Raw genomic sequence first — 25,853 nt, forward strand, 5'->3', positions numbered from 1 at the left:
TTTTTTGGCAGTGAGACAGTTCAGCCAAAAAGAAAGAATCAAAACATCATTTATTCCAGTAAGTGCACTCGTTCACAGCTCCTGCCTTCACACACGCTGTCAGGCAGTAGTGCGGCATGGCCTTGATAAGGCACAGTCGCACAGCACAGGAATCGCTCAGACAATGCTAAACAGCTTCAGCCAGAAACCCCGTGAGGCAAAGAGGCCTAAGCTACTGTATGCGCTAAACGTAAGCGGTCTCATCGCAAAACATTACAGAACATTCTCGTCTCGTTTCAAAATCAGAACGGCAGCAGCTGATACCGTTCTGCTCCGCTTACTCTGAAGTGCGATAATGTGCTACCATTTCCGGGGGAAATCAAACAAAACATTACTGACAAATAACCATCCATGAGTCCAACATGAAATCTTAAATGCCAAGTGATATCTACCCTGCAGAACATGAGAATTTGGTCCATGAGTCCATTGATAATTCTTGCGAGCGTGTAGCCTTTGACATGTTCTCGTCTGAACATAAGGCTCTAAATAATTCAAATGTGTATCTAACAGTCTGTGTGCTTGTCACAGAGCAGCCGTGTGTGTGTGTCTGTCTGTCTCAGAGTTTACTGTTCTTCTGAAACTGGGAGACCAGCCCCAGGACCTGGTCCGAGGTGCTGATGACCTTATTCTGCAGGTAGAGGCCGCTGTTTTTCGCCGTGTCGTTCAGGAAGTAGCGATAGTTGACCATGATGCCGCAGGAGTTGGCCCCGCCTCTGGGGCTGGAGTCGGCCTGCCAGTTGAGCCGCCACATGGTGGAGCCGTTCTGCAGATGGAAGTTGGCCACGGGGTTGAGTGCGTAGCCGCGCCTCTTCTCGCCGTACAGGTACCAGGCGCAGAGACGCATCAGGACGGGCTCCAGGACGCGGGACAGCCGCTCGGAATGCACCCACTCGCTCGAGGCGAGCAGCTTGCGCAGGGCGTCCAGCGCCGGGGCGCCCGGCGCGGAGTCGGTGGCCTCCTCCACCTCCTTCCACTCCAGCTCCGAGAGGAGGTCCGAGGAGGCACGGCCCTCCTTCCTGTGCTGGCTGAGCACGCCCTGAAGCCAGGCGGAGAAACCCGGGATGGGAGACAGACTGGAGAACTGGGCCATGTGAGGAAACTCACTCTGGATGTGCAGCGAGGACAGGAGGAACGGAGGAAGGGAGGAGAGGAGAGAAGGAAAGGAGGGGGAGGGAAGAAAGGGCACCAGGAAAGGCAGGGAGGAAAAGAGAAAATGTGTCATTTACAGTATATATCCATTTCAATTTAGAACCCGATCAATATATGGGTTTGGCTGATATGTCAGCCATTATTGCATTTTTGTGAGGGCATCGTTTTTTACCACTTTCAACGTGGCGTCCATTATGTTGAGCATGTCATATAGGTGATTTATACTGCCGAGGAGATGAACAACGTAGAACAGCAGTTAGTTTTACAAGTGGGTAAAACATAACGACGGCCATTATTGAGCTGCTATTAATACAGATAAATGTACAGAATGACATCATCATATGGGGGCGGCAGTGGATCAGGGGTAGAGTGGCCGGTACAGCGGCCGCATGGGAACCACAAGATTCCCAGTTCGATCCCGGGCTCCCCCAGAGTTATTGTCGAAGTGTCTTTGAGCAAGACACTGAGGCCCTAATTGCTCTCGATGAGCAGGTTGGTGCCTTGCATGGTTTCCTCCGCCATCGGTGTATGAATGTGTGTGTGAATGGGTGAATGTAATGCACAATCTATGTAAAGCGCTTTGGATAAAAAGCGCTATATAAATGCACCATTTATATGCAACTACTGTCCTAAATTACAAAAAGCAAGGTTTGCAGACAGACAGACAGGCAGGCAGGCAGATACACACAGACAGCCAGACAGATAGACACAGACAGGCAGGTAGGCAGGCAGGCCGAGAGGTAGATCATCCGATCATTAGTAAATGAGTAATTACTAATAGTAAACAGTAGTTTCACTTTACTTGTTTTTCATAGTGTTTAGTAAACACTATGAAAAACAAGTAAAGTGACAGAGTCAAAGTGAGTTGGACAGATATAGATAATAACAACAACTGTTACTAAAAAAAACAATTTACATAAATTAATCGAATAATCGCTATTTCTACGTGATACAATATAAGTATAATTAGTGCTTAAGCGGTTAATTAATCTAATTGATTTAGTAGATTATAAACATAAACACGCTCGATTCATAGATAAATTGATCAATTGAATAATCGCTGTAAAAATACCCGCTAGTTGCAGCCCTGATAAGATATAAACGCAAACAGAAGCAGCACCCAACATTTCCAGCGATTGCGTGGCACTGCTCAGGCACAGAGCCTTGATGTGCACAGAGACAGCAGTGAGAACATCAACCCCATCGCTTCAATCTCCCAGCGGACACGGAGGAGACATGTCTCTGCCTCCTCCTCCCTTATCACTGTTCCCCTCCTCTGCAAGCTAAGAAATCACCTTCACCTCCTCTTAACCCATTAAGACCGGGAACGCATCTGTGTCATTCTAAGACTTTGAATATACATTTTTTTAAAGCGAACATTTGTCTCAACTCAAAGCTTTGCTTCTGGGGGTCTCTGGAACAACATATTTTGAGATGGGGTCCGCGGCCATACATATCATTTTGGGTGGTCCTTGACATGAAAAAAGTTTGAGGACCACTGATATTATAGCAACATATTATTTTATTTTTTTAAAACTGTCGTTTAGAAGACAGTTGTAGAACCCCATAATCAAAGATTTGACTTTTGATGCTTAGAAAATGGCAGATCTACAAGCTCATAGCGCGGCTCTTGGTGCCACGCTATGAGCTTGTATATCTGCTATTTTTGAATAGCCCAAAGAAATCTAAATATGACACACAGATGCGTTCCCGTTCTTAATGGGTTAATACTGTTCCACCTCTCACACTGGAATCCCAAGTCTCTCTCTCTCTCTCTCTCTCTCGTTGCATCTGCCCCAACCTTCTGTTTTTTCCCCCTCTCATGGCGTCGTGAGATCATTTTCACCCGCTCACCTTGCGCCAAGTACCCCCATTCCGCTATCTACGATTCCAAGTAGATAAGTGACAGAGCAGCTTGGAGAGCGGATGAGTGAAGGGCTACCCCCCCCCCTTCCCCAGAGGGACTCATTGCCATCTGTCAGCCCCTCCTTCCATCTCTCCTTTTATCACCTTTTCCTTTCCCTTCTATCCATCTTTTTCCTTCATTCATTCCCCGGCTGTCCATCGAGGGTTTCCATGGACTTTGGCTGGCCTGCTATTACAGCTAGTATACCTAGTTATTTTTTTTGTGCTGAGCATCTTGCTCTCAGTCTCTGTCTCCGTTTGTCTGTCTGTCTCTGTCTCCCTCTATTTGTCTCTCTGTCATCTCTCGTCTCTCAACCCAACCGGTCAAGACAGATGGCTGCCCACCCTAGAGCCAGGTTCTGCTCGAGGTTTCTTCGTCAAGTGCTTGTTCATGGGGTGAGTTTATGGTCCTTGACCGGCTCTATAGGCAAAGTGTCATGAGATAACCTTTGGTGTGATGTGACACTTTATGAATAAAACAGACTTTACTTCCCCTCTGCTATACATAGCCTACTCATAATGTAGCTTCTTCATAGCTGTTGCTCTTTGGATCAATTTCCCCCATTCCAGCCTTTTTTTTCTTACTCCTGTGTACACACAGGGCTGTGTGAAAAAAGCGGCGGGTTCTTAGTAGGGGTACAACAGTTATCGAACTAATCAATATAATCAATTATTTAAAAAAATGCTGATTTTAATCAAATAATTACAAAAATACATAAAACTGCGTATCGACTAGCTCAGAACGTGTAGCGTTGCGATGGGTTGTGAGCTTGTAGATCAGCTATTTTGGGGTGTTTTTTTTTTGGGTCATTAAAGTCTTTTTTGGGGGGGGGGGGGGTTTGCCAATCCCACCACACAAATATCAGTGTCAAGTTGTAGGCAACAAAGTACAAAATAGAGCTTAACCACTTAAACCCTATATACTAGGGGTGTGCCGATACACTAATTTCACGTTACGATACACGATATTGGGCTCACGATATCGATACGATATATGGCACTTTTTTTTCCTGTGGATTTGTTGATACATCTTCCTTCTCAACTGTTCAATTGATCGAAAAAGTAATCGATAGAACAGGGGGTCCTCAGTCAGAGTTACTATAGGGGGGGCGGCAAATGTTTGTGTGACACGAAAATTGTTTTACATTGAACCCCAGCATCCCTATAGAGGCCTTTAGCAAAAAATAGCAGATCTACAAGCTCACAACGCCGCACAGCACGATTTTTGGCAAAGAGGTATGGCGCGGAGGGGAAAAAGAGCAGACCAAGTACAGAGCCAAAGGTCAAGTTTACTAATTATTGAGATGTTAAACTCTACACATTGATAGTGCTGTCAAACAAGTCTATTAAGCTATCTATGTAAAAGTTTAATGTGCAACACAATTCTATACAATGCCGTTTATCGTGATAAATATCGCTCAGAATAATCGTAATCGCAGAGATTTTGATTTATTATTTTTAAACATATTTTGATTATCGCGATAATATCGTAAATGGCAATTATTTTGGTCACAATAATCGTGACATGAAATGTTCATATCGTCCCATCCCTACTCGGCAGGGTACATTTTGAAATGCTTGTGTGTTTGGTGTCTGGGTGGCTTAGAGGTAAAACAATCCCTGATTTCCAGCGGCGGTGCCTGCGGCTTTTGCCAGGCGCTCCAATGCACACACTGGGCGGTGTTTGTGTGTGGGAAGCCAGTGAGGGATTGTGTCCTTGTCGCTGCACTGGTGACCCCTACAGTAATTGTTCGTTGGGGCGCCCGCTCAGCGGGGAGGGGATCTGGAGGAGATAGCCATGAACCCTCTGTGCGTGACGCTCTCCCCATAAAACTCTGTGCGGTCAGGTGAAAAGAAGCGGAGCGGTGACTCCAATATCGTCCATGTCGGGTGGAAACCTCATACGTCCAAAACTGTTACTTTTCAGGATTCAAATAAAAACAATTGCAACAGTAGCAGATCTACAAGCTCAAAACGTGTTTCAAGCTTGATCTGATACTTTTGATACTTTTGTGTGACGCTGTAGTATGATCAAGTAGGGCATTAATAAAAAAAAATTTTTTAAAAAGTTACAATGTGGAGATAAGAGGTTTCTGCCCGACAGCGACCATATGTATCGGAGGAGGCACGTGGTAGTCTATATACCCTCCTGGGGTGGCTGTGGCTGAGCGGGTAGAGAGGCTGTCTGGTAATCAGAGGGTCACCGGTTCGCCTCCCAGTCCACGCAAGACACGTGTCCCTGAGCAAGACACTTAACCCCTAGCAGCTCCCCGCTGAGCGCTCATCATGACCATCTGAGCAACCATCACCTGGTTGAAGCTGAAGCTTAATTTCCCCTGCCTCCCCTCCTCATGGCCAACGGTAGGGCTGGCAGCGACAGAAGCCACAGTACACATGAGGGACTGACAACGAAGAAATTAGGAGAGATGAGAGAAAACACGCATAAAGAAACCCTAGATTGCTTTTAACCAGTTGCAGTGTACATCTGTGTCTGTCCAGACTCACAGCATCTAGTCTATGTAGTGAGGACTTAGAAGGAATTGAATGGTTGTGTTTTCTTTTAGGTAACAGTGACCTTGACCTTTGCACGCCTACTTCTAGTCCATTCATCCGTGAGTCCAAGTGGATGTTTGTGCCAAATGTCATGCAATTCCCTGAAGGCGTTCCTGAGATATCGGGTTCACAATGTCGAGACGGACGGACGGACGGACAGACGGACAACCTATGTCTCCAGGCAGCGGGCACAGCTATCCGCCGGCGGAGGCATAACAAAAGAAATGTGTGATGTAAAGATTCAGGTCAGGTGACTATAGACGGGGAGACGGAGAGTGTTGAAGGAGGTAAAAGACAGAGTTGGACATTGGCATGGCTAGTACGCTCATAGATAACATTGTACTGTGCAGGGAGCGATATCAGGAAGAATTAAGAGGGAAGGAGATAGAGCCAGATATGTGCCAGAACGAGGCCTCGGGGTCCAATCCTCAAAGACCTCCTCTGCCCAACCCTAAATCAAATCTCCTGACCTTTTCTCTAACTCCTTAGAATCCATCCGTCATTGGATGGTCTTGTCATGGCCTCTCTTCACCTTTACACAGAATAAAATCCTGTCAGAGTGCCAGGGCCTCTGCTCCAACACAAATCACGGAGCATGGAAAGTTCTAAATCCGCCCTCCCCCCCGTCCCCCACGGGACACAAGCAACACGTTCAAAAAGAAGATATCCCATCTTTCGAGGAAGAATGTGTGATAACATCCGCAATCTATCTATTGGCCAATAGCTACTCAGCAACACCAGTACAAAATAGCCGGCTTTCATGTCGCACAAACAAATAGCGCGGCAAACCAAAAGAAAATTACAACCAAACGGTGTAAACAGAAATATAATATCTTCAGGAGTTTATTGAACCCCATATCGCCATCATAAAAAATGCCAATAAATGAAATGCCTCCAGGCTGCAGCAGCTCTCAAAACACTCCAGCCCTCATATGACTGAGTGAAATATAACCGAACGGAGGTCGGAAGCTGGATTTTCATGAGCATGCACTAGAAAAAGCTATTTCCCAGCTGTCACATGGATTGGCTTTTGATGTTCCGTTCAATGTTCCAGTCATTTAACAAGTGCTACCTGGAGAGGCCTGACATTGGAGGACTCTTCTGTGCTTATTGAGGGGATTCGCATTTTTTATTGCAGAGATTTAGAGTTATCTGGGAAGTAGGCTGTGTGTGTGTGTGTGTGTGTGTGTGTGTGTGTGTGTGTGTGTGTTGGAAAAACTACACTTTTTTGTGAAAGTAGTGATAGCAAAATGTTCGAGTAAAACCACAAAAATCTTGGTATCAAACTATACTCAACAGTACCAAATATAAAAGTTCTCATTATGCATGGCCCATTTCACAATCACATTATTGGATTGTAATTAGTAAAATGCATTAATGTTTTCATCACTTTTAATGTTGCAGATGGTAAACGTGGAGCTGATTTTAATTACCTTATGTCCTGCTGAGTAGCTTAACTTGTAATTCTAATACATCATAATTTATCAGTTAATGTATTTATCAGAAATGTACTACACACGCTCTGTGTGTGTGTGTGTGTGTGTGTGTGTGTGTGTGTGTGTGTGGGGGTAGCGATGTCCATGTAATAGCCACAAAAATTGCCAGAGACAGAAAGCAAAAACAAAACTTTTGAAGCACATTCAAAAGACAACATGATTTCCCAAAGGTTTCTTGATTCTTTGCCATCTGGGCAGTGGGCACTGTCTGAAAGCTCGCCAGTGACTGAGTGGAAGTTACAATTCAGCAGATGAGTCATTCAGAGTAAAACCACTCTGATCTGGAGTCATAAAAAATGGAATACTACACCCCAGTGAAGAAGCCATGGGGGGGGGGGGCGCTACAAGTGTTAGGGACCTAAAATGGGTCAACAGAGAGTGCCTTCTGAGTTGGCAGCACCAGACTTCCATGCACTTCTATGGTAAAGACGTGCTGGTGCGCCTCCAGTTCAACTTTTGGAGAGGAGCGCTGCTCTTTTGATCCTTACATGACACAACTAGGGGTGTGCCGATATATCGTCCCGCGATATATCGCGATACGTTTTCGCGACGATATGTATCGTTTTGGGGGAAAAAAATATCGTTTTTGATTTTTTTTTTTTTTTTTTTTACAATCATAATAATCAGGCATGCAAACGGCCCCGAAGTGAAAAGAGTGACAACATGTTTTTTTTTCGGGTCAGGTGTCATACTATTTGGATTCAAAACGGCTATTGTAGCTGAAAAGCTACAAGTTTGCATGTCTGAATAATGCAAAAACAGAATTATTTGTTTGCATTTTCTTTTTTTCTCCTCCATATATTTGTCTCCGCCAGGCCGTAAGGCATGGCGAGAGAGTATGTTTTACCCTCCGTCCGTGTGTCCGTCCGTCCGTGTGTCCGTCCGTGTGTTACCACCAAATCTCCGGCACCGTTGGCCCGGTCGCTGCGAAACTGTGCACACACACTCCCTGGATGCCAATTCAGAACCTCTGCCTCAAATTTTTCACATGGGCCTGTTATAGCACCACCAGGAGGCCGATTTGTGCAAAACCCATTTTTTTCACATTATTGCTACAGTTTTTAACCAAACGTCATGCAAATCGGTACACAGTATCTCTATAGTCATGTGATCAACCCTGATCTGTCCGATTTCCCATATTCCATCCTTATTGGTTAAGGTTGCCATCCAAAGTTTGCAGGATTGGTCCGTTTTGAACAAACTGCCTCAAACCATGAACGCAGCGTGCGATTTCCGTGAAATTTCACACGCACATTCCCACTAGGCCGAGGAAGAAATGCCACCCTTTTCACATTGGCCTGTTATAGCGCCACCAGCAGGTCTAATTTAGCAAAACACATTTTTGGAACAAAATGCTTCAAATCATGAATGCAGTGTCCGATTGCCGTGAACGACCTAAGAATAAATGGCACCCTTTTCACATTGGCCTATTATAGCGCCACCAGGAGGCCACAATAACGTATCTGACCTGGCGGAGACCTGTGCTCCGAGGAGCACTTTATCTAGTTTCATAATAAAAAAAGTGCGTATCGTATCGAAATCGTATCGAAGTTGTGAGCCAAATATCGTATCGTATCGTTTCGTGAAATTAGTGTATCGGCACACCCCTAGACACAACGTTGAATTGTTAACACAGCCATGATAAGTCCCATGGTCACATTGTTTCAGCTAAGCTATTTGTGCTAATAATGCAGATGACAGTGAGCACCACAATGGTTGATAGATTTGAACAGGGTGGTCATCATGCTGTGTGTGAGCGCTAAAGACATGATATCCAAAGTTCAATAGGCGTTCTCTGTGGACATGACCCCTTAAACTGATGTTGCTGTAGCTGTGTCATGTACAGCGTTTTTCCTCCATTGAGGAATTTTGGGCCACCCCCAGTCTAGAGAGGTTCTGGTCACCCCCAAAGGAAAATCACCTGCACCAAAATGATAAGAATTGAGAGAATAAAATATGTGTCCTTGGTAACCAAATAAGATGAGCTATTATTTGCCTATCACCACATCAATCTCTAGGACTGTAGCTAATCATCTGCACCTTCAAATGGTTTATGCCATTCCACTCCCCTCTCCCTCAAACTCACTCCCCGGCACCGCCCCCTTCCAATGTTCTAAAAATTATAATAAAAAAATATATAAATTGTTTCATTAAGTGGGGTTTCAATTACTCAAAATGTGTAGACATTTAATTCCGTACTTAATCAAAGTGTTCTGTAAGTTGCCCTCGTGATGTGGACAGATCATGCATTCTTACTGTCACTTGTAGTCACCACTCAAAAGCCCATTCTGAGCTGGAAAAACCCTGATCTGAATTAATTGTGAAAGGACCCCTCCAACACTTCAGCGATAACACTTAACATTTTATGGCTATTATTGTTTACACAACAGACTCATGTCAGCCCAGTCGGAGGAGGTGACATAGAGTAAGTCTTATGTCATGGGTCTTATGTCAACCTTGACCTATAGCAACGTGTTTATCTTAAACCTGAAATACTGGCGTCAAAGATAGCACTTCAAAACACTTGACATTGAGGATAGGTCCCCTGTGATTAGCGGCGAGGTTAACAGGTTTGCTTGACATTCAATCAAGCAAATACGTCTTCTGATGAAAATTGCCTGCTGTATGTAAAGACTTTCATGTAGAAAATGTGCAGGCTCTCTCTCATCTCCTCTACATCTGACAAAAGCCATAAGTTCCGCAACCCCAGCCTGTCAGGGTTTTTTGAAGTGGGGGACCAGTAGAGAGGAGGAAAAAAATTGCATTGTGTCGTCAAGGTCCTGTTCAGATGTCTTATAGCTTACACAACGTTTATGGTTTCTGAGCAATTAAATAGCTAATTATTGGGTCACTTGGCTGAGGTTAGAAGACCCAAAACTATTTACTGTCTGCAAAGATAAATACACTAAGGTATTCTCACACACACACACACACACACACACACACACACACACACACACACACACACACACACACACACACACACACACACACACACACACACACACACACACACCAAAAATGACTCACAGAAACGTATATTCACCCAGACAAAGTTGAGCGCAGCCTATTTGATAAACGTGTTAATTGATTGGACAGCCTTCAGATCGCATACAGTTCGCAGCAACTTGCAAGCATCCAGGTTTGTTACCGGGTTTGTCGTCCCCCCCCCCATTCCGGCACCCTGTTGTTAACACTTCCATTCCACCTCTGCATCAACCGCCATCCATACATACATCTATCCACACACCTGAAGTTCTCGCACCACCCTCTTGATGAGATAGTTGCCCAATTCCACCCCTTGTAGGCCTGCCTGGGTGGAGGTGATGGAGTAGAAGATGGCTGTGTTGATTTTATTCGCATCCTCCTCAGTGTCCACGGTGGCGGACTCACGGACGATAGTCTGCCAGGAACAAAACACATTTGTTGAGTGGTGTAGACAGGCCTGAAAACTAACTCTGCCTTGGTGCAGTGGTACTCAAACAAATTGATAGGTATTAGGCCGCAGAGTGACCCTCATCTGAAAAGATATTGTGCCAGGCACCCTCATAGGAAAAGATTTGTGTTGTTAGTCATTTTCAAAACTAGCCAAAATCTTTCACCGTTTTTGAAAAACGTTCTAAATATTTGTAAATCGTAGCAGCTTAACTTGAAATAACTTATAACGTAGTCGGCTATTTTCTGTGAATGTTCTTCTATTATGACATGCCTAGAATAGGGATGCTAGGATTCATGTGGTTAATAAAGATACCGGCATGAAAGCTATTCTTGTCATTACCATCGAAGCATGGCGGCACAATACCATAAACTTCAATGCTCTTTAAATCAATGCTCATGCATGCGTATTGTTATATGCTGGTTTGTTTATATGTGGTCCATTAGATGTCTTCATTGTTTAGAGCTATTACAGTAAGACGAGACACTAGGGCTGGGCAATGAACCGAAAATCTGGATTGTATTATATGTCTAAACTGATATTTAGAACCAATAAACGCCTATATCTTGCTCATTTCTAATAATTGAGCAGCAGATAAAATGTTTCATTATGTTCTTAAACATCAATCGATCTAAATTATTAAAAAAAACAATATCATCAAAAAAATCGATTAGTCTGATTAACCACTTAACCCAGTATGATACTTTGTTGTACAATGCTCGTTGTACAAGCGCACAATGCGTTGCATCGCGATTCGCGACGTGCTGTGAGCTTGTAGATCATCTATCCCCCCATTTTTTTTTCATAATTGTCCCTATGTTTATGAATAGTAATCAAGCCAAACGTTTGAAATAATCGTGATACTGTATCTATTTGAAGTCATATGGCTCATGCAGCCCAATGACTCACGCTCTCTAACCTGTATGTTATCAGAGATGTCTTCTGTCAGCGCCACGTGCAAGACCACCAGGGGCTCTCCCGGCATGGAGGCGTGTGTGAAGGTGTAGCACCGGCGGTACGGTCCCACCCTTCGCTTGATGTCGGTCCAGTTTCGCACCGGATGCACCGCTTCGTACCTGGTGATGCATGGAGAGTGATGCTAAAGTGAACCATAATATCGTTGCTGTCAGGTAGAAACCCTGTATCTAGCGCTGTCAGGGTATAGAATGTTTAAGTTGCCGATTTAATTGTCATACAAATAATTGTGATTAACAATATAATTGTGTTCTTGCCATTGAACATTGGAACATTATGAATAAAAAATGAAATTTGTTTGCCTTTTAGGCTTCTAATCAAAAACTGCACGGGGCGTATATGACAAATAACTTTAAATATATCACATTAAATAATCTTATACAGTAAAAAAAAAAAAAAAAACTGCGGAAATAGCTGATCTACAAGCCTACAACGCATCACAAGCGTTGTAGGCTTGTAGATCAGCTATAATGCTATTTTTGGAATGTTTGAAAATGTATGGACATTTTTCAACATGGCAACAATTACGACGATTATGCAGAATAATTGTGATTATCACCAAATAATAATTGCCATTAGGCGATTATGTATTAACTGTGACAGGCCTACCTGTATCTGTGTAAATGTAAATGTGTTTTAAGTGTGTCTGTGGGTTTTATAAATAGATTTAACAAATGAAATGATATATTTAACCAATTTCCTGAAAAGTAACCTTTTTGGACATACAAGGTTTCAACCAGACAGCAACTATATATTATTAGATGCAGTATAGTGCATGTGAGAGAGAGGAGAAGAGAGGAGAGGAGACCACAGCAGTGAGGTCGTGTGGGTGCATTATTTACTGGCTGATCTTCTGCAGGAGCTCGCAGGGCGACTGCCAGGTTATCCTTTCCAGTCGCACCAGACCAACAGAAAACCATTCAGACAGCAAGCTCTTCAGCGTGGAATTAAAGTCCTGTGGGAGAGAGAGAGAGAGAGAGAGAGAGAGAGAGAAGAGTGAAGGTTCAGAAATAACCTCCACATCCTGCTGATAACAGACACACAACACCCACAATCCGGTGTTAATTTATAACTCAGTGTAACTGAGATTTTTTACACCCAGAGTTAAATTAACACTCACACATGTTGCTGCGTAAACCCAGCAGGCGTGTTATTATGTACTCGATAATAGCTTGATAACTATGATGATAACTATGATGATAATTGGTAAGAGAGGTACTGTAAGGTAAGGTCTCGTGCCAACAGATTAAGATGCAAACAGCAGCAGGTATACAGCATACTGTGGTCAGTGGATTTCAAAGTGTGAGTAAACTTTGTAAATATCAACAAATCGACATGAAAAACCACCTATGCTTTGTTGATTAACCACTTATACTTTGTTGTACAAATGGTGGCGTACACAAATAGTGAACATGTTATAGTGAAAATAGCCGATCTACAAGCTCACTCTGTGCGATTCGTTGTGAGCTTGTAGATCAGCTATTTTCACTATATTAAAAAAAAAAAATTTAATCGAGACAAAAGTTGGAAATAATCGTGATACTGGTTAGAAGTCATATCGCCCCAGCCCTACAATACTACTGCAAAAAAAGACATTTCTCTCTCTTTTGCCCTTCCACTCTCTTTTCCCCTTCCACTCTCCCCTGTAAAACAGTTGTTCTTTTCTCCTAGAGATTTCATTAAAGTACTTGATGTGAAATTGATGCCTTCGTGTGCCTCCTTCGCTGCAGCTTAGGGTAAACAACTGCATTTTCACTGTCTCGTAATAGCCGTTTATTGAGAGAAGTCACTGCGATAGCCGTTATCTTGGTTATTGACGGCGAGGCTTATATGGTTAGTCTTAAGGTGTGACTTCATACACACACACACACGCGCACAGTCGTCGGTACTGTGTGTGTGGGGGGGCTTGTTTTGTCCCCAGGGTGTATCTGTTTGCCGTGCGAATGTTTTCATTACATCTTCTGTGAGTGGTGATGCACTCGAGCGTGCAATAGGAAGTGCGCAATAGGAACTTCAATAAACAACTTGTCATTTCAGAGCAGGCATGTCTGTCTGCAGAGGTCAGACATATGGTATATTATTTAAAGAAAGTCTCTGGGGGAAAAACATAAGCTCATACCTATAAACACAAATATGATACATACTGTGAATATATACATTGCTGGTAACATTACCAGCTCAGTGGAATTGTGGTTAGAGTGTACTCCCTCAGACTGGGAGGTCGGTGTTTAATCGCTGGCCGGGTCATTCCAAAGTCTATAAAAATGCCTCACTGCATGCTAGACACTCAGCATCAAGGGATGGATTGGGGGCAAGTCCGTGCAACATACTTGCGTCATGTCCAGGGGGTGTACTTGTACATCATGTGACATACTAGCATTATTTCCAGGGGGAGTGTACTTGTACGTCATGCCACATGCTACAGAAACAAGAGACATATATACTGTATAGTAAGTAGTCTTACTATATACGTTTACCATAACCACTTAGGCCCTATATAGTCCAGGGGCCAACACTGATATTTTCACAAATTGGTACCACCTAAGGTGACCGTAAAGTTTTTGTATTTTTGTCTTCCTACATGTCTCTAGTTTATATTTTGGTATGATAACCCTTCCAATCTTGTAGCTTAATGGCAGTTATCACTACCTACCGGCTAATGTATCCGGTAGGAGACACAAAGTAGAATCTTTGTGTCTCCTACCCCGGGCATCAAATTATTGCGACAAAAAAACAAAATATATCCATGTATTCAAGGCTTCATGGGGTGTGCAATTGATAGAAAATAAATATTTTTTTGGGTGAACTCCTCCTTTAAGTTTTTCAGGGGGACTCTTTACCCATTCAGCTATGACCACCCTAGACCGAAGGAGGGTCAACTTTTACAAGCTTATGGAAAGCAGTCTTTTTTTAAGCAAACACCAAAAATCTGAGAAGTTATCCATTGCACACCCCATGAAGCCTTGAATACATGGATATATTTTGTTTTTTGTCGCAATAATTTGATGCCCGGGGTAGGAGACACAAAGATTCTACTTTGTGTCTCCTACCGGATACATTAGCCGGTAGGTAGTGATAACTGCCATTAAGCTACAAGATTGGAAGGGTTATCATACCAAAATATAAACTAGAGACATGTAGGAAGACAAAAATACAAAAACTTTACGGTCACCTTAGGTGGTACCAAAATATGGCTTGGCCCCTGGACTAATATACTTTGTTGGACAACGAATAGCGAAAATAGCGAATCTAAAAGCTCACACTGTGTCGTGATGTGGGGCTACAATTTTTGCTATATCAGATTCTTTTTAAATTTCATATTCAACATTTTGAAGGAAAACATTTTTGAGAAAAGGTTACCCATAATGACATTATAGGGAATAGGGATGCTAAGTTGAAAGTGTGTAAAGCCTTCTTGGTCAATCTCAATAACAGTCAGTAGAATTGTGCATCTTATATGTGCATCTTATATAGTATTTCATTTATCATGAGAAGAACTATACATAATTATTGCCGGTATTAAACCAATACTGAAACCAATCAATCAATATTACACATGGCTAGCGGCTACACAATAGAGCCAATGTGTGAGAGCCTTTGCTTAAAAAATAAATCCCCATTCCCCAACTCCCTCACATCGGAAATTCTTCCCCAAAAAACAGGCATCAGCTCTTAAAAGATTCACTTCCATGGCTGAGAGGCTGTCAGAGGCAAATGTGATCTTTCTGTGCACTGGGTCAAGGCAAGCCCTGTGGGCTTGAATAAAAACCAACACAGTTCTCTATCTGTTTTTTAGGATGTGTGTGCGTTTGTCAAACATTGCTACCCCGAGGCGAAATAGATGATTGTGTGATAGCTTGTAATAAATCCTAGCCAAGTGTTTCTGAGGACACCCAAACACATCAACAATACATTAGCGCAGCTGCTGCCTTGGGCAGCAATTCTCAATCACACAAACAGAAGGAAGGAAGGCCGAAACCCAGGGACAAATCTGTATTCCATTGACCTTGCAGGAAGATGAAGCCCTTTGAAATGGAAGGGCCAAGTAATTCAGCACTTGCATTAGGGGACTGGGTGACACAGGGAATGGAGGGGGAATCCACCCCATTAGAGAGAAAATGGCCCGACGCGCTTTGACACTGGAGCTACATTAAAGTAGCAGGTTACTGATTTTGTAAAGTTGATAGTCTCTGCTACGAGGTCGCTCTTCATTTTGGCCACTGGTTACACTGAAAGCACGAAGGGCAATTCATTTGTAGACTCTTAATGTTGACATGGAACACTCTACCTAATGACTCTGTTCTGACCCATGTACTCACAAGGCTGCTAAGTGCCAGTATGTAATATTTACACACGTCAATACTTTTTTTTTTTGCCCTGCTAGCACTGGGGTTCTAAAGATGGCTACTGTATGTCACTAGTGCATGTGTTTAAAGCCCCTTAGAGTCTGTTTTATATGCACACAAAGAAACAAAAATGGATGATGAACATATATAACATGAAGGATAGGCATAAATAAACTATGAGCTTCTGCCTATGCCTTTTCGATCTAACAGTATGAAGTAGTGAATTACAGTGTGTTATGTTTTGTGATTATGTTGATGTGGATCGAAATAAACTAAACTAACTAACAAACCCACGTCTCTATGACCTCTGACACACTAATTCCGAAATTGCTGTCCGCCAAGTGGCTGTGACATACCAGCACACACACATCAAATAGAGTAGTATCATCTGAATACCAGCACACACTCAAACAGAGTAGGCACCGCTTACTTCCCACTGGGTGTGATTTTTATTTCATCACTTCAATTTCACTTGTTCATCATGTATCCTGTATGGGTTCTCTCTCCTGACTGGATTACTCCAATTCTGTGTGCGTGCTTCAATTTTATAGGGTTTCAGTTCCAATTTTGTCTGCTCATTTGTTCCCCCATCACTTCAATTTCACTTGTTTATCCTGTGTCGTGTCCTGTATGAGTTATCTCTCCTAATTGGATGAAATTGAGATCCCGAGTTGAAAAGGTATGTTCTGTTTACTGAAGAGCTGGAAAGATGAGGAGACCCCCGTTAATGAAAAACACTCTATACTATAGCAATGATTATCAGAATATAGAGCTAGTTAACACTTGTAACAACAAAAACATCACTTCATCCATGTAGTGTTTAGGAAATCAATACGATAAGAAAAAATGTTATTTTATAGGGAAATACTGTCAGGTGTTTCAGGCACGCATTATTGATTTAATGATTTTTTTTCCGTTTTCCTTCCTATACCTGGGAGGGACGAGTAAGTCAGCTGCTTATATCCCATAGCCCGCATTTCAATGGGAAGTGCCGTTGCTGTGGAAACAACAACCGGTCTCAGCTCGTCACTTTTGATGTGGACTGTCCAGTTGTATAATGTTGGAAATATCAAGTTTTCAGAAACAAAGTGGTTACAGGTTACAATTCGGCTTGTCGCAAATCTTTGGTATGAAGTACAGCAGTGATTCCCAACCTGTGGACCGGGGCTCACAGCTGGACCGTGAGAATATTGCAAGTGGTCCCCAAAATAATAAACACTAAGATTTTAATGATAATAACATTAATATTAAAAGATTAATGTAAAAAATAAATGTGATGGTATTTTTTCCTATAAAACCTTGAAAAATGTGTTTTCATTGTGATACTGATAAATAGGGACTTAAAGTTGAAAGTGGTCAGATGGGTGGGCCGCTAAGATTTTTTCAAGTGGGCCCTGAACCAGAGTTTAGTGTCTAGAGTCCATTTGTCTTTACTTTAGAAGGCCATATGCATGCCTACGTGTCTACAGTGTCTATCATTTGAACACCGCAAGCAGCATGTTCTTCAAATCATACTAGGGGTGCAACGGTTAATTGAACAGATTTAATCGCTTATAAAAAATAATCGCTAATCAAAATGTTGCAAATCTACAAGCTCATTACAAGCAGTGTGACGTGACTATTTTCAGTATTTTTGCATAACACTGTTGTACAAAAAGTATAAAATAGGGCTTAAGTGGTTAAAAAAATCTATTCGCATTTCTTGTGTTGATTTGTTGACGATGATACAAAAACATGCTTCTCAATCATTAGATTAATCGAAAAAATAAATCAATAGAATAATGGCTAAGAAAATAATCGATAGACGCAGCCCTAAACCACACTACCACAGAGAGGTGACTAAAACGAATTCTGTGTAAAAAGAATGCAGCAATCAAACTTGTTTTTCTTCATCTTTCATTGATTCTGCTTGAATACAGGTGAAGGAGGATGAAAAGCCCAGAGGTGCAAGGAACGGGGGGAAATAACACCAATCGATTGGCCACCCGAGGGAGACTAATCTGGACCAGAATCCAAAGTGACACTCTTGCAAGAACCACAGTAATTGCAGCCTTGAGAATTCCAAACTTTCATTACTTCAGTAATTACTTTAGTAATTTAGTCACTTTTGCCTCGCCTGCGCGCTTGGTGCTATTTTGATTACAGACATCGTTTTTTGAATGCCATTTTTTCCTCCCGCTGGTGTGTGCACATGCTGTCAATACTGAGCAAGAGCCTCATATTCACTCTGACCTTTTCCATTCCTAGTTCAATCAATTCTAGAAATAATAACAGGCAAACAAATGTTGTGCAGGAACAAGACCCAGGTGGCAACCATTAAGTGTGTGTGTGTGTGTGTGTGTGTGTGTGTGTGTGTGTGTGTGTGTGTGTGTGTGTGTGTGTGTGTGTGTGTGTGTGTGTGTGTGTGTGTGTGTGTGTGTGTGTGTGTGTGTGTGTGTGTGTGTGTGTGTGTGTGTGTGTGTGTGTGTGTGTGTGTGTGTGTGTGTGTTTCAGCTACTAGGCTACTGCTGAACTGTGTGTTATTGATTAACAAATGAGTCTCTGTTGTTGCCTGTGGCGTGATAGAGGAACAGCCTAAAGGCCCTACGATAGGTATTGAGCCAGGTATGACGCAAGCTGGTCCCTCAGAGATAGGTCCTAGCAGGACCTTTACAAATCATATATAAGACATAGACTTGTGTTCTCCAGTCCAATTATTATCTTTTTTTGACCCCAACACCAAAACAGCAGGACCTTAAAGTATCCAAACACGTCTCTAGTCTGTCCGACCCTTTCACCTGTCTGCCCTCAACACTGGCAGGTAGCGTTAGGAAGGAACAAACATTACATGTTAAGCACGGGGTCCTAAACTTAAATATGCTACCTGTAAATGTAAAGAAAAAATTGTTAAAAGTACAACAAATGAAAATAAACATAATGTTTACCATAACTAAGGTGAAACAAAGATACATACAGGTAAGGGTAGAGAACAGAAAAAGTAGTGTGACTTTGATACTACATGCAGGTTAGAAGAACTAACGTGACTATTACTATTCTTCTAAATTTAGTGCAGTCACTGCAGTCAATTATTTTTTTCTCCCAGTGTAGGCATTATACCTACCCAAGTAAGTACCCATACATTTCTGTATTCCTAGAGGAATACGCAGAGCTTCCGTACAAACAGCGAATATCACCCTCCCCGCCCAGATTCCATACCCGAACAAAGACAACTTTATTTGTGTAGACGCTAGGCCAAACCGGATGCATCCTGACTGAGTGCCACCTGAGTGCACAAGCACCACACTTGATTTTGTCAGACTGAAAAGAAATGCTGCTAGGATGTTACTGTTACTGCCATCATCGTTTGGCATGTATTTGGGTCAGAAGTGAACAGGCAAGTGAATAAAGCACATTCACAGTTTAAAAATCCAGGTGCTGGGCAGAAGCAAACATAAAAAGAATAGAGTCCGCACACTGGGTAAAGGTATAATTTATGAGTTATGACCACCTATTAGGTGGTCATAAATAATACATTTGGAGCTTTACCCGGTGTGCGAACAAGTGGACTATTCTTTTCAGAAAGGAACAGGAACTAATCCATTGATCAAAACTAATCAGATTGTAATCTACCCCAGGCAATCTTCCCAAAGCTATGTAGCCTAACTCACACATTTGAGTTATATTTTTGTATCTTAAGTATCAATAAACTATAGTGTGGATACGGATGAAAATATTAAAACTAAAATGAATCAACTTGATAAACATACATGTCACTCAGTGTCAGTGCAGTCAGTGTTCTAGCCTAAACAAGGACCACAATGGAAACAAGCCCTTGGGGATTTTTGTGTTATCCTTTTAGCAGAACCTTTGACTGTACTACCTGTACTGTTAATTAAGCAATAAGCATGTTCATACAGTATTCAAGCAATCAATCAAAAGGGTTTGACATGAAATGCTAGGTAACTAACCTCATAAAGACAAACAAATTACTTGATTGCTTCAGCACCACATTCTTTAAAATGGTGTTGATATGTTACCCATTAGGATTAGCCATTCAAATGAATACTTCTGCAGCTAGGTCATGCCAGGTCTTTGCTTCCAATTAGGCTACCACAGCTCAGTAAGTCTATCAAGGCTCAGAGCACGGCGCATCGCGACACACTGTGAGCTTGTAGATCAGCAATTTTTGGCTCAGAGTAGGGCTGCAAATTATCGATTAATTCATTAATTGATAGTTGATAACCTTATCGATCAATTAATCAATAAGCAGCGTTTTTAGGACTAAAATGTATTATTGGATTTGAACAACTGGTCAACTACAGTATCAGCACTTAAACATAAGTTTACACACTGCCGGCAGATCAAACCAACATCTTCTAATGATCTCCTAAATATGACTGTGCATATTACATTATCAAAGTAAATTCTGAGGTGAGAATGCACAAGGTGAATCAGGGGAAATAAAATTAGCTGACACAGAGGAGCATACACCTGCCAATTGCCAGAAATCTACTCCAAATAATACCTTAAGTGATCAATAAAGTGATCTCGAATCATAGATTTTGGCAAACTTGCAAATGGAGACCGAGCCAAGCAGTAAGCTGTGCCTGGCACAGCTTTCACAACATTAAAATTATTGATGGGTACAGCTGCATTCTCACTGAGTGTACGTGCCAGCTAGCACCAAAGGCAGAAAGGTTAAACTTTTAGGTGGTGGAAATACCAAGAGGAGGTATTGGATCCTGGACAGTGCAGAACAAAATCAAATATCATGATGTTTTTGACCAAACATCTCTATCGATATTGCGATGATATGACTGGGTGCTGCTTTCACAAATATTTGCAATACAATATAATTTTTGACACATAATCATCCATAATGCCAATATAATAACTACATGAGTAACATGAGCCATATCACCACATTAATATATCCAGAATCCCATACGATATCTAGCCTTCACAATATCAATATCAATATACTGTATTGCCAAGCCCTAGTGCATGTCTTAAGTAGGACCTGCAGGATATAGCCCACTTTGATCTTGGTAAAGTGCTTATTTTATCTTCATGAGCTCATAATACTAGCTTCACGTGACATCAAGCCAACCAAAACACTATACATAGCACTGACCTGGCTGAAAGTCAGAATTAAGCTCACATCTTAAACAAATGTTGGAACACAAGTCTATTATAACTTTCATATGCCCATAATAGTAAAGTGACATGAGCTGAAACACTATACACAGCACCAGGCTAGGAATGGAGGCCATGAAGGCCATGGCCGCTGGGACCCCTCACCTTGGCCTTCTGCCACTCAAAGTTCATCATTTTCTCCTCTGCCTCTTTCCTGTTAATACAGTTTTTAAACACCAGTGTCTTTTGTTTTGAGATTCTGAATTCTTAACTCCCCTCCTGACTCACCATATTCTACACATATTGGTAATTTATGAATACCAAAACATGATTTTGTGAAATAAAGAGATTTTTATCTATTTATTTCACTGATGGTTATGTGTAAAAACAAGGAATACATTAAATTGAAAATATTATTTCCGTGGACTTATTTGATGGCCTTCCTGCCCTGACAATTGGCCTTTTTGCCTAACAAAATGTACTACACGAAAAGCACCTAAAATGATGAAATTCCAGACCTACACAGCACTGAGTCTGGCCTGGTTGAAATGTATACATTTTGCACAGCAGCATGCCAAAGTCAGAATTAAGCTAAATGGTACTGTACACATCTTTGACCTAAGACACATTTCAGTACACATGTCTAGAAAACATTTTAGCCCATGTATAGTTCTGAAGCACATTCCTGATTCAAGTTTCTGATTCTAAGTTAGAAAGTGGTCCAAAGGTCAGGGCCTTGCAGCAGGCTGTGATGAAATGTGAGCCCTGTTACTTTGGGACATGGGATGAGACGAGAGCACAGCTCTCTCCGTCTGCCCCCTTTACTCTGACACTTTGAAATACACTGCAGGATTAGAAGGCTGCATCACAGAAAGGATCAATCATTTAGGCTGCAAATGTCAGGCTGTATTTGAATGCAAAGTAGCTAAAAAGCTGTAATAAATTCACACAGCATCTTAAAAGTACCAAACTTCCGATGGTGCGGTGGTGTGATTGATAAGCTGATGCAAGGCAACGACCCCTTTTGTGAAGGACATATACCATCCCTCAGAACAAAGCGCACCGTAAAATCCCCAGTGCTCCCCATGGGGTGGTGCTAATGGAACTGAATTAAGCTGAATGGACCCGTTACCATGGGGAACCAAATGGATTTCATTTGTACAAATGGACCCAAATGGACCCTTGCGAATCCATTTGTACAAATGAAAACTCAGGATTTTCAGTAGTGACAGGAACAAATTGCATTTACTTGAGTATTGTAATTATGTTTTTTCGAGTATGAGCTTCGGTTCCGAGGAGATATGAAATTTCTCTATTGGTAAATGGTTTGTGAACCACTGATCTAGAGTAGTTAGTGAAACAGGGGCTTGGTTCATGACATCCATTGTCGGAATATGAAGCCGACTAACTACAGTGTCGCTATGGTAACAAAATGTATAAGCCAAATTAGAAAACTACAATCCATCTGTGTTGTGTAGATGAAGTACAAAAATGTGCAAACTTCTGTTGCGGTAACTGAAATTTTGACACCGAGTTTGAAATCTGCAATATAAGCAACACAATACAGAGGTACATTACGATATCCACATTCCCTCAGCACTCTGCTCAGTTGTTTAGATTGCTCATTTGTAAATTGCATGGGCTGCTTTCTCTCAAGTTCAATCCATTCTGTTTCTAAGCCTTGTTGCATATCGTCGGTATCCAGGACGAACCAGCTAACATTTTCATCTTTTTTTTTTTTTTCATAAATCAACGCTATTGAACACCCTTTAGGTCTGTGTAAAAAATCAAAACATTTGAACCAATGAAAAGTATTAAAAAGCGCCTCTGACGAAAACTCCCAACTCCATTGGATCCTCAAACTGTCCTTCAAAAACAAACAACTCCCTCCTCTCCTCTACAGCGCTGCTTTTTAACAGCATGAGTAGAGCGCATTGCGCAGTGAGCGAGGAGGAGGAATACGTAAACAAGCTCCCCGTAGTCTGTTAACTATGCAGTGTACCTATTTATCAAACTTAGCACTGACGCTAATGTCATGAAAACAAGTAATTATATTTCTAAAATCTATGAAGTGTTTAATGAGGAGAGCAATGTGACAAGAAGAAAGGCGTTCATAGCATTTCTGTCGCGCTAGTTCTACCTCTTTGCAGAAGTTATTGTAATATTTAAAGTCCTGTTTGTTATTGTAGGCCTATATAATAAGTGGCATGAAGCATCAGGGCATTAATTCACACGTTGTTGTGATGCATTGTGAGCTTGGAGATCCATTGTTAGCTTTTGAAACCTCTCCCTCAGCAGTGAGTGGCGCTATTGTTGTTGTGGACACCTAACTCCACTTCAGCTTGATTTCTGCTCGTCTGAAACTACTAACTCCACTTGCGCTGGGTAAAGTGTTCATTTACCCGCGATTTGGGTACAGTGTTAATAATATAATGACACATGCAAGTATCTGACAATATATAAAGTCACTATACCAACTTTGATGAGGCAGTATTGCTTTGTTTTAAAAATATAAGGTTTTCTTAATTTCCTGAAAAACGTATATTTAGTTTTTTCGTTTCCTGAACAATGCGTTTTGGAGTTAGCAGTTTCGTGCTGGACAGCAGAGATATATTGCATTTTCCACATTTCCAGTTGCATTCCTTAGCCCCCTTATGGCTGCTTGCAGCTATATTTAATTATTATTTTTGACTCTACTTTCTAGGAAGGTTGTCGTTACTTGTTACGTTTAAGCATAGTTTTGAAGTCAGCTGTTGAATTTCTTTCTTGTCTAGAATGTCATTGTCCACACAATTATCACCGGTCACAACATTTGAGATGGACAGTGCAGTAAATATTAGTTTTTACATTTGTTTCTATAAGCTTTATATAACACACAGACGTTCTACAAGCAAGTCCCATTGTGACAAGGTGACGACATTATTTTGGTAGTTTCAGAGAGTTTTGAGGTTTTGTAAATGCATTGTGCAAACAATTCAGCAATAGGCTATGTTGATATTAAAGGTGCTACACCATGAATTTTAACTTTTCCTTCTTTTTTGTGTGTTTTTGGTCTCTCCTACCTCTCTTCTATCCCAAAAAATACCCAAGTTTGAGCACTCAGGCTTTCACAGCATATCTGGGGTTTTATGTAAATTGGTCTCAAAACAGGCCAACTGATTTGCCCCCGCCTGTGACATCACATGCATACCTACAAAGCACCTTTTCCTTCTTTTTCTTTTTACTTTTTCCACACAGAACCAGGAGATAACATGCATGCAAACTGGCTTAATAGCGCCACGTGCCAAATAAGGACAATGTGGTATTGCAGGTGAAAGTGCTTTATAAGCCAGAGAAGTTAGTTGATGAGTATATCTGAGGCTTGATTTAGGCTCAAACCTTTTGAAAAACGTTTGAGGGACATAAACAATATGATATTAAATATATATATATATATTTTTTTAAATGCACGGTTTATCCCCTTTAAAAAAATAATCGTTTATATTATATTCAGTACTTTCACTTGTGCAATAGTTAACCAGGAGGAGTATTATACTTTAACTCAAGTACAAGGGTTGTATACTTCAGTGTGGTTCTCAAAGTGGACCACAGGGGTCCTTGAGGGGGTTCAAGGGGGTCCTCAGCTAGATCAGTTATTATAGCATCAAAAACACTTTTGCCCTATACGCATTGGTTCATTAAAAATCCGATCTACAAGCACAATGAGTTGTAAGCTTGTAGATCTGCTTTTTTTATCTTGAAAAAAATGTGAACATGTTTCAATATTTTTTAAACATTAACACAAATCTTGTATGTTGGGGTCCCTGGCACAAAATATATTCAGATGGGGGTCCGTGGTCAAATACCATGTATTTGTCAAATACAATGTATACAATGTACAAATACATTGTATTAACATTGTAAATTTGACTGCAGAACCCCAAATTTGACTGCAGAACCCCACCTGAACATGTTCATATTCATAATGGGGGACAGGGGGTCCTTGACAGCATGATTCAGTTTGAGAACCACTGGACTGTACTTTGTCCTGCACCACGTGACGACAAAGCCCACTGTCACGGTGACAGTGTACTCGGAACGCGAACGCCACAAAGAATGTCCGCCGCGCGCCGCCGTACAAAATGTAAACAAAAACAACATTGGGTATAGATAGTCACCCTGATGTGGGGGCTGTCGGTGGCCTTGGACGAGATCATCTCCAGCACGTCGGCTCGGAGGTCCACCAGGAACTTGACGCCCCCCTGCACCTTGCTGATGCAGCTCAGACACTGCCTGTAGCGGGGCGTCAGGCTGTAGCGCAGCCGGTCCTCGGCCTGCAGGATGGTCGTCACGTCGCGCTTCTGGATGGTCTCCAGCAGCTTGACCGACAGCTCCGACACGCTCCAGTGGTCCACGCCGCAGTCCCGCGACAGCTTCTCCACGAACGCCAGCTTCTGCTCGCGGTCCCGGAGGCCCTGGTAGAAGGCGATGAACTCCAGGCTGCTGGCCTCTGGCGGAGGAGGAGACTTGTCCCTGGTCTCGTACGTGGGCAGAGGCGCGACCACCCGGGCCAGGATCTCCTCCATGGTCGTCGTGGTGGAGGAGGAAAACATACGGTGGTGGTAGTGGTGGTGGTGGAGGCCTCTGAAGAGACCCGATGATCGGGCCGCGTTCAGACCGGTTCGATACCGGCAGCACCTCGCGCTGATGTCCCGCAGAGTACGCGCTATGAGGTGGTGGGGGGTCATGGCAGTGTTACGCTGTCACATGCACTTCAAGTGACTGACAGGAGCTCTGGTTTCACTGTGACACCAGAAACACACATGCTTGCAGCTTCATGCTGATCCTTTCCGGGGTCTC

The 25,853-nt window shown here is 42.2% G+C and overlaps 1 protein-coding gene across 1 annotated transcript; it reads right to left on the bottom strand.

Annotated features, from left to right (window-relative positions):
• mlycd (malonyl-CoA decarboxylase) lies at positions 1-25,853 on the bottom strand. Its single transcript, XM_084059973.1, has 5 exons — positions 25,172-25,853; positions 12,396-12,508; positions 11,498-11,654; positions 10,393-10,545; positions 1-1,144 (listed from the first exon to the last, which is right to left on the bottom strand). Exons 1-5 carry the CDS (start codon positions 25,739-25,741, stop codon positions 596-598), a joined length of 1,542 nt encoding a protein of 513 aa, XP_083916099.1. The 5' UTR covers positions 25,742-25,853; the 3' UTR covers positions 1-595.

The sequence above is a fragment of the Gymnoscopelus microlampas genome, assembly GCF_963454915.1.
Source record: "Gymnoscopelus microlampas genome assembly, chromosome: 6".
Classification (NCBI taxonomy): domain Eukaryota; kingdom Metazoa; phylum Chordata; class Actinopteri; order Myctophiformes; family Myctophidae; genus Gymnoscopelus; species Gymnoscopelus microlampas.